This window comes from Saimiri boliviensis, chromosome 12 (genome assembly GCF_048565385.1).
Source record: "Saimiri boliviensis isolate mSaiBol1 chromosome 12, mSaiBol1.pri, whole genome shotgun sequence".
In the NCBI taxonomy this organism is placed as follows: domain Eukaryota; kingdom Metazoa; phylum Chordata; class Mammalia; order Primates; family Cebidae; genus Saimiri; species Saimiri boliviensis.
In genome coordinates, this window is record NC_133460.1 from 113446275 (window position 1) to 113461303 (window position 15029).

A 15029-nucleotide genomic window follows, 5' to 3' on the forward strand; every position below is an offset into this window, starting at 1 on the left:
AATTTGTATTTTGGTGACTGAGACAGAACCCTTGGTGTAGCTGTTTCTCCTGTCTTAACTTCATTCGTGGTTTCCCAGTCAGAAGCAAATAACAGCAAATCACGACCTCGGCATCGAAAGCCCCACATCTCTTGCTTTAATTTCCAAGTCACAAAAGCACAGGCACTTCTGGTTCATCCCAGTGGGGCAGGGGAGGGGGGAGACCCACTTCCTCCCAGCGACCCAGGTGCACACTCCCCAGCTCTTCACACCACTTAAAAGATTCTGCCCAAACTGCCAACCATGTGTTACAAACAAAGCCCTTCCCGAAAATGGATCAAAAACACTTTGTAATGAGTGTAGGAGCTGGTTTAAAAAGGTCCGACATCAAACGAAATGCCAGCCCTGAGTCACAGGCACTCAAACAGCCCCTCCCAGGCCTCGAAAACATCCTCCCAAGTGCTTCCATTTGTGTAGGCAGTTGTCCAAGCCAACATATCCAAATAAATACATCTGAAGAGTGGACTTTGTCTGCTAATTACTGGACAACTGGATCTGAATTCCACAATGGGCTACCCATTACACACTGAGGCTCTTGAAAAGGGCTTGCTGGGGCAGGCATAGGGGCTCACGCCTGTAATCTTAGCACTTTGGGAGGCCGAGGCCAGTGGATCACCTGAAGTCAGGCATTCAAGACCAGCCTGGCCAACATGGTGAAACCCCGTCTCTACTAAAAATACAAAAACTTTAGCTAGGCGTGGTGGTGAGCACCTGTAATCCCACGTACTTGGAAGGCTGAGGTGGAGAATCACTTGAACCTGGGAGGCGGGGGTTGCAGTGAGCCGAAATGGTACCATTGCACTCCAGCCTGGGTGACAAGAGAGAGACTGTCTCAAAAACAAAAGAAAAAGAAAAGGGCTGCTGAAGGGAGTGTGGACGCAGTGGGTGGGTGGGGGGGGCTTCCTTCGCACGCCCATTGCCCCTGTGCATCTCCTGGGTAGAGGTTCACTGCTCCAGAGACCAAACCATTTCCTTATCTGTGCGCCATTCAACTACAAGCCCCACAGGGGCCTGCAACAAGTCCCATACATCCATCTCCAGGCCCTGCACCCACGCTAGCAAAGGAAGTTTCAGGAAAAGCCTTTCCAATAGGAGTCTTCGGGCTGCCTCTGGCTCATTTCCTTAGGAATTATCCTTTCTGCCCTTCTTGACACAAAAGGGCCTGAAGGGTTCCAGATCTCGATAGAAGCTCCCAGGGGCTCCTGGCAGGAAGGTGTTCTGCCTCTCTGGAAAAATGCAAGAGTTAAGGATCCCCTCCCGTGTTAGTTGTACCCCCATCCGCCTTTTCCACTTTTGCACTGTGCCCTTGCCATCTGTGTGAGGCAAAGCCTGAAGCCCTTCCTTCCTGCCCTTTTTCCTGCCCACTTGTGGATTACATCCCTGCTGCAGTCACAGCACAATGCCTTTGCTATGCTGACAACTGTGTCACACAGGAGTGTAATCAGAAGCACCTGGCACCTACCCCCCAGGACTGATGGCCCCCACCTTTCCATTTCAGGCTTCATCCTCCAGAGTCTTCTAGGCTCCCCGGCCTCCTGGCCTCTCCCAGGGCCAAGGAGCTGACTCCAGCTCTTGGCTCTAACATTTACAGGAACACTGGGGCTAAGAAAATCAATTGTGTTAATCAGCAAAGCCTTCCACCAGAGATGCTATCTTAAAAGCAAACCATATGTAAAACACTTAAAGTGGGGAGCCCTGTAATATGTTTCTTTTGTTACACGACCATCACACATTTGTCCAGAGTGTGGGGCTTTCAAACCACATAAGGTTTTATGTGATCGTTATAAAATCCCTTCATTTCCCAAAGGTAGGGTAGTAAGGATTAAGTTTGACTATTGAAGACAGCTTTGTTGTAAATGGTCTCTAATGTCACAAAAGTAGCTTGGGAAGACAGGCTTATTAAACAAATTTCTTGGGTTGCAAATCATTAAAAGCAATCGCATGTCGTGTTCATTTGCTTAACCTGAAAAGTATCCATTTGGATGTTTAAAGAAACTATGCAAATTCACATTGTTCCCAGTGCCCACGAGAAAGCTGGCTGTTAAAGGAAATCCAGGGAGCTCTCTGAAGAAGTCAGACTGGCGTTGAGCGTAACCTTTTGTGGTTTTCTAACCTCTTTCGTAAAAAGTTCTTCATAGGAATCTGTACCGGAGAAAAAGGGGTCATGCTTTGTTCATCTGAAGATGGGAGACCTTGAAGGAATCTCAGCCAGCTAGTCCTATGCTGCCATCCTTCGAACAGAGATGCCAGGTGGCTGCTCCATGAGGGGCGGGGCTGGACCGCATCCCGAGCCTCCGTGTCTCATGTTCCTTATTCTTCTGTGCACCTGTCGACTTCCCTGCTTTGGAGCCATCCTGTGTTCCTTTAACAGTAGGATGAACATGCAGGTGATGATGAGATTGTAATGGGACAAGGCAGAGAGGCGTGCGGAGCTCTTGATGAAAACGTGGGTTTTTGAAATGACCATGACGAAAGGAGGAACTTGCACCACAAGTGTAGGGAGTGTGGGTTTGAGTTCTGCTCATTCAACAGCCTGAGCGGTCACATCCTTGAATCCTGGTCTTCTGCAGGCCAGTCCTTTGTCAGGTGGTGACTCTTGTCGTCTTGCTCCTCTGTGCTCTAGAGACCCTTATTTGGCTCCTGATTCTGGAGCCCCCAACAGACACAGTCTCTACCATGGAAGTAGCTACAGCCCTTCACATAGTCCTTACCACTGCACCAGCAATGGGACTGAGTCCTGCCAGCGGAGCCAGAGCCAGTCTGCACATCTCCCCAGAAGCCAGCACTTTCACGCACTGCCTCCCCATTCCCACGGGCCCCTCCTAAAAGGCCTCTGGATGACCCCATTGGCTTTTCTTTCCTCAGGTGGGGAATTAGAGGTGCTAAGACTGGCTAGTCTCTTTTTCTTAAGAGTTTAGGGATTCAGGAGACAACAGATACTGGAGAGGATGTGGAGAAATAAGAACGCTTTTATACTGTTGGTGGGAGTGTAAATTAATTCAACCATCGTGGAAGACAGTGTGGAGATTCCTCAAGGATCTAGAAATAGAAATATCATTTGACCCAGCAATCCCATTACTGGGTATATACCCAAAGGATTATAAATCGTTCTATTATAAAGACACATACACACATATGTTTACTGCAGCACTGTTCACAATAACGAAGACCTGGAACCAACCCAAATGCTCATCAATGATAGACTGGATAAAGAAAATGTGGCACATATACACCATGGAATACTATGTAGCCATAAAAAAAGATGAGTTCATGTCCTTTGCAGGGACATGGATGAAACTGGAAACCATAATTCTCAGCAAACTGACACAAGAACAGAAAATCAAACATTGCATGTTCTCACTCATAAGTGAGTGTTGAATAATGAGAACACACAGACACAGGGAGGGGAGCATCACACACCAGTGCTGGGGGAGTGGGGGGCTAGGGGAGGAATAGCAGGGGGTGGGGGAATTGGGGAGGGATAGCATTAGGAGAAATACTTAATGTAGATGATGGGGTGATGGATGCAGCGAAACACTACCATGGCACGTGTGTACCTATGTAACAAACCTGCACGTTCTGCACATGTACTCCAGAACTTAAAGTATGACAAATAAGTAGTTTCGGGATTCATATTAAAATGTTATTCAGATAAAAGTATGAGTCATGTGTTAATTGCAAAACTACTTAACAGCACACTTGCTAGAATCCCAGTGGGAACTTTAATTCAATTTTGGCCTTGATTTTCCTTTGGTGTTATTAGGATCCCAGTTCTAACTGGGTCCTTGTAGTAACAGGCTGCAGAAGGCCAGGTGTATAGCATTATTTGTTAGCAGTGTGGTGTGGTGCTAAGTGGTTTATTTTCCCTATGCACATGTGCCCTCACACGTAAGGACAGTCTGTATACATGTAAGGTGCATTATTATAAGACTCCTTTACAGAGGATGAAACAGAATTAGAGAAGTCAGATAAGTTTCCTGAAGTCTTGCAGGAAGGCTAATAGAAAAGACCAGAGCCAAGGGCAAACATGTCTCATCTCTCCTTCCACATTAGTTTAAATGCGAATGGCTGCTTGGAACAAGGGGTTGAGAAGGATTCTGAGGCTGTGTCTAGGCTCAGTGGAGAAAAAGTGCCTTTATTTGACCATGAGTGTGAACTCAGGGCCTAGTTTACTTTCTACAAGCAGCTATTTAAAACATGTCTCAGCCAAGGCACGGGCTAGGCTGGGCAACCTCAGTGGATCAGGGGTGCAGCCTGTCTTGTCCCCAGGGCTCATCTCAAAGCAAATCCTGCTGAAGTTCTCCTCAGAACAACCCTTATCACCCAAATTAATATGTGGGATCCTGCAAGTCACAAATAGGAAGGTATGAGCATTGGCCAAATCCCAACAGGGAAGATACACCAGGAGGAGAAGATCCCTTTCCATTAAGAAAACAAACAGAACCTAGAAGACCTCTATCACGGTGGCTCAGAGCATGTAGGCCTTGGACGGGACCCTTGAATCTGCTAAGGGGTGTGTGACCTCTCCGAAGCCTCCAGGGATGATACTACTCACTGGGGTGGTTATATCCACCATTTTGGAGACAATGGTTTCTGTACCCACTGCTTAGGGCTGCCATAATCAAGTGACACACAATGAGTGATTTAAATCACAGAAACCTATTGTCTCACCGTTCCAGAGGCCAGAAGTTTGAAACCGAGATGTGTTAGGACCCTGCTCCTTCCGAAGGTTCCAGAGAAGGGTCTGTCCTCTGCTCCCTCCGACAGCTCCAGGGAAGGGTCTGCCCTCTGCTCCCTCCGACGGCTCCAGGGAAGGGTCTGCCCTCTTTGGCTTCTGGCGGCTTGCAGGTGCAACCCCTCGATCCTCCTCTCCAGGCGGCCTTCTGCCTATCAGGACATGAGGCATACTGGATTAGGGGCCACTAATTGATGGCCTCATTTTCACTTGTTACCTCTCCAAGTAAGGTCCCCATCTCCAAATAAGGTCGCACTGCGAGATTCTGGGAGTCAGCACTCCAACATCGCTTTTCTGGTGGACACAATTCAACTCCTAATAACGGCCACACAACCCCAAGCAGGGCCTGGCACCCTGTGAGTTCTCTGGAGAGCAGCTGAGTCGGGCCCTGGCTGGGTCTAGGCCGTGAGGAACTGCAGCCCCTGGACGGGACCCTGCACCACAGGCCCTGGAGGCTGCCTCTACAGCCCCCTTACAGGGTCTCTGCTGGTCTGGGGGTCCCTGACGGGGGTGGGAGGGGCAGACCCCAGGAGGGCAGAGACTCGCTCTCCGGGTTCAGCGCAGCCGCCCTGGGCAGGCTTGGGATTCTCACTAAGTGGGCGCCGTCCTGCCACCCCCGCGCGCCTTCAGGACCACCCGGGGAACGTGGCAGGCTGCATGCACGCCCGCGGACTATCCCTGTAACAGGAAAAGGTACGGGCTATTTGGCAAAATGAGGCACAGAGCCTGAGGCGGAAGCAGGGAAGGATCTGCCTGGGCTCGAACCAGCGGAAGGGCCATCGCGGTCAGGCGCCCAGGCCGGGGCCGGCACCGCGGGAGGACCAGCTCCGGCGAGGCTGCGCAGAGCGGCTCAGGCCCGGCGGTCGCACTGAGCATGCGCAGACGCCGCGCGCGGTCCCGGCCTCGGCCCCGCCCCTGCTCGCTTTCCTACCGCTCTGAGGTGCTCGGCTCCGCCCCGCTCTAGACCCCGCCCCATGCCGCCGGCTCCCGTGCCCATCGGCCCCGCCCCCGTTCCCGCCCCGCAGCCCTGGCCCCGCCCCCGCTCTCTTTCAGGCGTCTCTCAGGTTCTCGGCTCCGTCCCGCTCTAGGTCCCGCCCCCCGCCGCCCGCCCCCCGGCCCCTCGGCCCCGCCCCCCCCGCCCTTCAGCCCTGGCCCCGCCCCCGCGCCCCGGATATGCTGGGGCAGCCCGCGCTTCTAGAACGTTTTGCGTCCCGGCGCTGGCAGGTACTCGCGGTCCGCAGCGTTTGCGACTTGGTGAGTGTCTGAGCCGCCTCGCTCCCGGCACAGTGCGGGGCTCTCCCTGGGGAAGGCGGCAGCCTCGAGTGGTCCTGCAGGCGCCCTCACCTCGCCGTCGGGGCTGGGGCTGCCCTGACCCCCACCCACCCCAGCCTTCCCCGGGAACTGGGGTTCCTGGACCAGGCTGCACTGCAGTGACTGTGGCCTCGCGTGGGGCGGGGGTCGTGGCGGCCCCTGCCTTACCTCCAGGTGCCAGCCCCAGGCCCTGGGCTCTTCCTGCCTCTAGCTGCTGCGGGAAGCTCCCAGAAGCCCCTGCCCAGGCCTTGGCTTGCAGCAAGCCTTTGGCATACTTGGGCAGGGTCCCATATTAACTTCCTGCTGGAGGCCAAGCTCTAAGGGCCTCCTCGTTACCATGGCTGGTGTCTGTGTATATCACACCCTAATTGTGTTCATCAACACTTAAGAGTAAGCAAGGCGGGTTCGAGAGCCGCGCACACTGGGCACCGTCATTCCCACTCGGTGATAACACCGCTGAGGAGTTCTCAGCTATGTATTTCGCACTCGTGGATCCATCATCTGAAACCTGAGGGTGGTTGCTCTCCGTTGCCTCGGCTGAGTACCTGGCTTTCTGTCCTGGAAAGCCGACTTTGTACACGTGTGCAACCTTTGCCTACTGGGACCATCATCAGAGGGAAGTGGCTTGGTCCAGAGAGGGGTCGCCACGGCTGTTAGCAGAATGTTAAGCGGTTGAGCACGGAGAGCTGAGAATTAGACGGGTTACTTACATAGACATCAAGTATACACCTGTAGAGCATCTGTTAGGTCAGACTCCCCCATTATCTCCCCCATCCCTGGGCAGGTGACTAGGTGATGGTTTTGTTATTTTCCCGGCTCTCTCAATGGCCAGAACACTCAGGGAGATGAACAAGATTCTCAAAACCAAAAGCTTAGTACATTTGGTGGGTGGGGGTGTGAAAACTTTGGAGGAAACCTCATCAAGAGCCTGGCTGGTGGTTAACATCACGTTAACTCAGAGGGCCAGGATACTTGATGGGACCCAGAGCCTACTTGCAAGTAGCAGAGGAGAGCTGGCCTTGCTCTGCCAGTGTCTTCCGGGTGCCCTCCCTCTCAGGGGAGAATCTGAATAGTGGAGTAGTATTTGTCACCGTCGGGGCCGAGATGAAGTAGGCCTCCAGTACAGAGCTATACTCAGGTACTTTCCAATGTAAATAGGCTTTTTGTTTAAAAAAAAAAAATCTTATCTGGGCCAGGACAGTGGCTCACACATGTAATTCCAGCACTTTGGGAGGCTGAGGTGGGTGGAACACCTGAGGTCAGGAGTTCAAGACTGGCCTGGCCAACATAATGAAACCCCATTTCTATTAAAAATACAAAAATTAGCCCGGTGTGGTGGTCCACGCCTGTAATCCCAGCTGCTTGGGAGGCTGAGGCAGGAGAATCACTTGAATCCTGGAGGTGGAGGTTGCAGTGAGCTGAGATTTCACCATTGTACTCCAGCCTGGGCAAAGAGAGTGAAACTCTTGTCTCAAAGGAAAAAAAAAATTCTGTATCACAGTAAGGTTTAATAGAATTAGGCGTTCCTCTAAAAAGGCTGTTAGGCAGTACTTTAAAAAGGCTACTGTGTTTAAAAAGGCTGTTAGTTAGGTTTAAAGAAAGAGTGCCCTCGTTATAGGTTGTTCAGCTGCCCAGATTCCTAAACCTTTTCCTCTGGTAGAGAAGGCCAGGGCTGCCTGCTGCGGTGAGTGGTTTCCTTCACCGGTGTCTCAGTCAGGGCCTCTTCTGTTCTGCAGGGAGAAAGCGGGCAGGGCAAGGCCCGGAGAAGAACCTGCCTCCCCGTCCCCCTCGGAGTTTGTTCATCAGCCCTCTTCCCTCCCTTTCTTAGGACACCAAGACCCTGACTCTTTCAATATTTTATAGTAAAATAAATGTACTAAATTGTCTGGTTTTTCCTATTTTGCAGAGGACATACACTTAGGAGCCAGTGATTTGAACATCCAGGTTTTTTGGTGTTAATGCCCTTTTCAGTTTCTAGTATATTCTCTTTGATAGAAAAAAACGGGAGGCACAACTGAATTTTTCTGCGTTATCTTTTCCTTTAACATTATTCTTTTTTTTTTTTTCCATGCTTTATTCTGACCCCCTTGCCCCAGCATAAAGTTCCTTGTCCAGATCTACTTTCCCTGAGGCTTTTCACTTCCTTTTGGGACTCTAGTCCCTCCAGGGGACACATTGAGCCTCCCAGACTCTGAAGGGCCCTGTGCTTGTTCAGCTCCCGGGCTGTTGCTACGCTCCTTCCTGACCCTCTGTTTCCTGGGAAAGGTAGCTTTCGATACAGCTACTTTCTGAAAGAGCTGGGGTCTTATTCAAGAATATTATTATTTTTAGAGGCAAGGTGTTGCTCTGTTGCTCAGGCTGGAGTACAGTGGTGAGATCATAGCTCACTGCAGCCTCAAACTCGTGGGCTCAAGCGAACCTCCTGCTTTGACCTCCCAAGTGGCTGGGACCACAGGTGTGTGCCACCACACCTGGCTACATTTTTGGTGTGTGTGTGGAGGCCGTGCCTCCCTGTGTTGCCTGGAAGGGTCTCGAACTCCTGGACTGAAGCAATCTTTCCTCCTGGGCCTCCCAAATTGCTGGGATTATAGGTGTGAGCCACCATGCCTGGCCTGGCAGAATATTATTTAAACCAAACCTGAAGGTTTTAAAATCAGAGGCATATAAACCGTCACGTGACCATGGATTGCCCGTGGTCAGCCTTTTTATGGACACTCCTGATGCACGAGCCAGCTGTACGCCCCACTCTTGGTTTGAAGTGAAAGGGTTGATCTGGGAGGGGAGGAGGTTTGAGCTATGCAGGAGGGCCCTTGGTTGGCCTGAGGGTTTTGTTGACCTGCCCTGTTAGCTCTGCAGGCCTGTCTTGGGTAGAGGTAGGTAGAAGTTGGAGGCTTTGTGTTGTGGACCAAATATTGCAAGATGTGTGTTCTGTGGCTTTTCATTAACTGCTGCGTATCTGCTGGTTGGTAGAAACAGTCTAATTTTCTTTTGACTTACAAAAATAGTACAGCTTGTACAGGAGGGCTGCGTAGTTTGGGGAAAATTATATAATTAATGAATATAGTATGGAATGTAATGAATGACTTACTCCTTCATGGAACTATTAAATTGATTTATTCATGAAGAGGAAGAAATCAGTTTTGTGACTCTTGTTCATCTTTGAAGCATCAGAGTGGCTTTGGCAGGTGTGGTTCATCTGTAAAGGGATCACTGAGCCATGCCAAGATGCTCGGGGCCGGCAGTGAAACCAGTCTGCAGCGGCCCACGCTCCCGTGGCTCCTCCAGCTAAATAACCGGATAGGCTGCCCTGGGGTTCCTGACGCAGATGCTGTGAATAGGGAAGCTTGTTTTTGACACCGCAGTTGTTTTCAGTTAAATCAGCAGCTCAGCAGCAGAGCAGGGTTCTCCACGGAGGCCTTGTGACCCCTTCACCCCACCTAGGGTCCACTCGTTTGGTGTGTGAGGTAGCTGTTATGAAACCAGTTAAAAATTCTACGGAAACATTTTCTTCTGGTTGTTAAATTAGTCGTCGTGTGTGTAACCACGAAAGGAATGGTGAGAGCGCAATAAATGCCTTGTGTTCACTCTCCTACTCTTAAAAGTTTCTCGTTAGAATAATTTCCTACCTGTGACGCTCGTGAAGTCAGCGGAGTCTCCCACTCCAGCCCTGCCCCCCATTCCCGGAACTCTGGGCGGGGGACACCGAATGGGTAGTCCACCAATGGCATGGCTTGTAAAAGCAGGCACTTGTTAAATCTATTTGTTTTTATTATAGACATCGATCTGCCAGTCGCAGTAATGCCTTTATGGACATTTTTCTGCAAGCACAGCGTGGGTGGCAGTTTTTACTGACAAATTGAGTCCTATGCATAGAGGTTTAGAAAACTCTTACCATAGTGACAGATCAGGCAGTTCTGGCTCGGGATGTTCAGAGATATTTAGGTGGGTGAAGAGAGTGAATGAATCTCAGGGCAGAGAAGGAGATGGGGCATTATATGTTGAAAGGTAATAAACAACTGCTAGTTAGTTCTCATTTGTTTTTAAACTTTTAGCTGCATTTTACTCCCCAACCAAAGGGCCTCTGGTGGGCAGCCAGGGCTGTCGTGTTCAGGTGTCCTTCCTGCTCGCGTGGGGTAAGAATCACCACCAGAATGCGGTTCCAGCAAGACCTAACGAGTCACAGCCCCTCGAGCCTGCTGCTCTCTGTTAAGTGGGATCTTCACAAGCCACAGCGGAGGAACGTCTCTCCGAGGGTGGCCTGCGTCCTCTGCGTCAGAATTACTGAGGAGGCAGGCTAGAGGTCTGCCGATGACAGGGCCCCGTGGCAGACCTATGAGATCAGAAACTGGGGATGTCAGGGGATTGTGGTGGATCCCAATGCTTGAGCCCCTCTAGGGGAGGCCTTAGGATCGTCTAGGAAGTAGCGCTCTCTGGCCCAGGCAAGCTCCGAGACCCCTTCCAGATGGATCCATTGGCAGCTGGCATTGCTGCAGGTTGTCTGTGCATATGGGTCACGGTTTTGTAACTCTTGAGAGACATGCGAATCTCTTCAAAATGCAAACCCAACATGTTATCATAGCATTCAAGTTTTTGGTTTGTGGTTATGGCAAAAGATGCAGATGTTACCAAAACTTTGGCATTCATTTTACAAACAAATGTGAAGCATGAGCAGGGACAGCTATGTCATGTTTCACTCCCTCTTTCCTTTTGAGAGGGTTGTCTTGTTTTCATCCCCCTCTGGGTCAAAGCATTTTCCTGGTCTCAGGTGAGGGTTATCTTTTCAGAGGCACAGCTGAATCCAGTTTGTGAAACTCAATGGAGCTTTTCTACGGGCAGTGCCAGAGTTGTGTGTGGGAGCGATGCTGTTTCCCAGCTGGGTCACCCTGGGCAGCTCTTGGCCCTCTGGGTACCTCCTCATCTTTTGGGTGGGGACGATCATGCTTATTCTGTCTACGGGGTTACATATAAGCACGTGAGACAATAAATCCATATTTCTTAAAAGGTAAAAAGCACTCCATGGGTAGAAATTTTAATTTGGAGCTGAGTCTCATGGAAGGGTGAAATGAGAAGACAGGGATGAACCATTTCGAGCCCTCATTTCCCTTCAGTCCAATCCGAATCTGTATTCAGTAGGTCTGCACACACCTGAGCCCTCACCGGGGACGTGTGCATGGTGGTCAGGAGTGCACCTTCTGGAAACAGACCGGCCTCCATTTGGACCTGAACCCACAAGTTGCAGTCCTGTGCCCTTGAGCAGAGTTACTTAACCTTCCAAGGCCAGCTTTCTCTGAGAGTAGGGCCAGCACAGTTCCCATCCAGAAGGAGGCGTAAGTGAAGGCAGTTGGTGTTTGTGGACTCAGACTCGCTCCATTTTTGGTGGAGGCAGGACTAGAGGTCTAGGTCACTTGGCCACAGTTGTCACCTCTGGCGTGTCTCAGGTTCCAGAATGTCACAGAGCTTTGTCTGTGTGGAGCAGAAGGTGGTTCCCTATCCGTTTGCTAGGTCTCTGAAATCCTTTTGTCTGTAAGGAGGCTGCTGGCCCTGCCACCTGTTTCTGCTTTCTCGCAGTAGACATTATCGAGTGCTTCAGGATTGCCCAGCCTCCTGATGCTCTGCCCAGCTGACAGCGTTCTGAAGGTCCAGGTGTGCCACACCAGCCTAGAGCAGGCAGGTGGGCTTTGAGCATGCTCCTAGGGGCACCTGGCAGTTGCTGACAGCCTGAGACACTGTCTGGGAGCCTTGACATTAGTAGTCGGTTAAAGTGAAAGAACTTCCCAAAGGACCGACACAGGATCCAACACGATGGCAGTGGCCAGGAACCAGCAGTGACACCAGCATGTGACAGTATTTTCCCATGTGTGACGGCCATTCCAACCACAGCACTGAGGGATAACGCAGGTCCACTGGGTAAGCCTGGTCAAAAATAGAAAGTCTGCAGTATTTTGTGTGTTTGTGGAAACGGGTCTTATTTTCATTTTGGGGGTCTCCTTAATCTCATGCCATGGCTCAGCTCACCCTCGTAGTTATCCAGGGCGTGCTGTGCTTGTTGCCTTGTGCAGACCAGCTTAGGAAATGCTCACAGTCACCGTGAAGGAGGGGACACTGTGAGTATCGTTGTTTTGCATATGAGGAACCCAGGCCTCAGAGAGTTTGAGTGACTCGCACAGGTCTCCTGGGATAGAGGTAGAGTTTTGTTTTCAACCCAGATTTATTTGTTAACCAAGCGCAGGCTCCTAACCATTTGTGCCAGGCTGTCTTTGCCATGATGAGCCTGAGAAACTGTTAGGAGTCCATTAAAGGGACAAGACAGGGCATACCTGTTTACGTAGCTAAAGTTTTCTGAACATCCTTGTGACCAAGTGTTGTCTTTAGCATTGTGGGGAAAGCAGTGTGCCCAAGTGCATTCCTGCCTGAAGGCGCTGGGACCCCACCAAGGCAGGCAGACAGCCGTAGCTGAGGCTGGGGGCAGTGAGGACGAGGAGATGGCAAAGCCATCCTTGTGTGTGCCTTGCGTGTCATCGTTCAAGCCTACCCCCCACCCCACTAGACAGTGGAGAGTCCAGGGCGGTGGGGCCAGAGGAAAGATGGGAGCATGCAGAGAGCCAGCCATGTCCCGGGACTGTGCACACACCTCAGCATGTTCCTTCAGGCCAGGGACCCAGGCCTGATTCTCTCTGAAACGTTTGTGGGACTGGGGCTACCGGCCAGTTTTCTCCATGTGGTCCAAGCGCTGGGCTTTGTGAGCAGAAGAGTGGGACTGTGGGTGCAGGTGCATTTGGGGACCTGGCCGCAGTTCAGTTTGAGCAGGGTCTGGCAGGCATGTGGGGCTGGACTGGAAGGCAGAGCCAGCTGGCGGGGCCAGGGCCTTGGGAGCCCGAATGCTGCACTGGGTGAGGGGCTTGGGAGCCCATAGAAGGTCATGTGGCTGACAGGGAGCTGCATGATGGAGAAGAGGGAGATTGGTGGCAGCAGGCCTGGCAGGGCGGGGACAGTTCCAGGAGATATAGCTGGGGTCAGCCCTGGTGGCTTCTGGTAGAACAGAGCAGGCAGGAGTCGGAGAGTGTGGTTATGAGTGACTCAGTTTAGATTTGCTTTTCTTATTTAGAGAGAGGAAAGCCTTGGTGTGTCTGCTTTTTGTGTGATGGAAGCCAGAGAAAAGCAGCTGGCTTTGGGAGGGTAAACACCTCTGCCCTGCCTGGCATCTGGGTTCTGAGGCAAGAGATTGCTTGGCTGCAGCATGTTCAGGTGGGGATGGCAGCAGCGGACCCAGGCTCAGTACCGATGGACCAAGGCTTATACTAGCAGACCCAGGTTCAGTACTGGCAGACCCAGGCTCAGTACCAGCGGACCAAGGCTCAGTACCAGCAGACCCAGGCTCAGTACTGGCAGACCAAGGCTCAGTACCGGCAGACCCTGGCTCAGTACTGGCAGACCCAGGCTCAGTACCAGTGCTCCTACCCCAGCCTGGCCCTTTCGGGGGTAATCCATATGTCCTGCAGGGGAGTCATGGAATTTTAAAGACTAAACTGTCAGGTGTTAGGGGTACAGGCACATCAGAGGGTAAATTAGAAATAGCGTATGCAGGGGCCGAGTTTCCTCAAACACCCTGATGCATTTCATGGGCTGGTGTGGCTAAGTGTGCCCACGGGCAGCAGAGATTGACGAGGGTGGCCGCGCTTCCTCCAGGGCCTGGGTTCACAGGGGCCTTGTCTTCAAGGAGCTCCCTCTGTGGTGGGGAGACGTGCTTGTCACACACACACATTTTGTAGGTGCTGGCGAGGGCTGGCCAGATGGAGTGAGGTGAAGAGCTTTGCCTTTGTGGGGGGCCTTGGTGAGTGGTTGAAGGCGTTGAAGAAGGCCTCTGTACCAAAGTGACTGTTGCGTGGAGGTTGGAGCAGTGAGAGGCAGCCACGCAAGGTCTGGGGAGCAGGCTCGGGGCAGTGAGAGTGGCGGGGGCGTGGGTGGCCGCAGGCCGGTGTGTGGGAAGCATAGGTGGGACGTCCCGGAGGGGCTCCAGGGGCGTCGAGGCTGCTGCTACAGGCCCGGTTGACTCTAGGGGTGTTAATGCCAGGGTCTCAGCCGCCTGCAGCTGTGGTCTAGAGTCACGCCAGCGGGGCCGGGCTGTGTGTGTGGGTGACGGGCATCAGAGGAGGTGTGCTGTGCTCAGCCCGGGGCGTGAGAGACGGCGCGGCGGACGCGGCGGCTCTGATCAGAGTGGACGCTCCTCGAATAATGGGCATAGAAAAGGAACGATGTCTTTCTAAAAGTGACTGAATTTAGCTAGCTATCCCAAGAAAAGCCCATGTGTGCTGTTCTTTATTGTGCAGAAAAATTCGTTTCTTCAGCATCGTGTTACCAGATGAAGCTGTCGAGTCCGATGGATGCTGTGGCGGTGTTGGGTGCGGGCTGATCAGCACGCTCCCTGTGCCTCTGCCGGCCGTCGGTCTCCAGCCCAGGCCAGCCCGAGGGCGGGCGACGTGGGCAGGGAGGGGGTTCCCACCGGGACACAGGAGGTTGCTGGGGAGGCCGCTTCCATGGTGCCACTTCTGAAATAAGGAGGAACCGTTCCTCAGAAGGAATGCACAGGTTCTGAAGGTGGGTTCAGTGTTCTCCACCCTCTTGGCCACAGTTAACCACCCCGTGGTCATCCTCTGTGCAGCAAGAGGACAGGCTCTTGGAGAGCCGCGAGCTGTGACCATGCTCACGGGTGACCAACCATGTGCCAGGCGGCAGGGCTTTCAGTGCTAAGATGGGGTTATCACAGGCAGACTGGGGCGGGTGTTCCCGCCTCCCCCCAGCTCTCCTTCCGTGGTCCTCCTGGGCATCACTGCTGTCACTTTGCCACTAGCTTGAGTCCACCTGGGCCTCAAGGCAGAAGCAGTCGTTTAATTTTCTTTGTTTTTTTTGTCTGTTCTCCGGAAGTGTGGGCTTGCAAGCCTTCCTG

General features: G+C 52.2%; 1 protein-coding gene across 4 annotated transcripts in view; it reads left to right on the forward strand.

Moving 5' to 3' along the window:
- The first annotated feature begins 5935 nt into the window (after positions 1-5935).
- Positions 5936-15029, forward strand: part of LOC104650214 (methylated-DNA--protein-cysteine methyltransferase) — a 344899-nt gene continuing 335805 nt past the window's right edge. For all 4 annotated transcript variants that reach the window (XM_074383097.1, XM_074383098.1, XM_074383099.1 and 1 more), the window contains exon 1: positions 5936-6028. In XM_074383097.1, the coding sequence (XP_074239198.1) occupies positions 5948-6028 (81 nt within the window). In that variant the 5' untranslated portion in view covers positions 5936-5947. The remainder of the gene's footprint in view (positions 6029-15029) is intronic.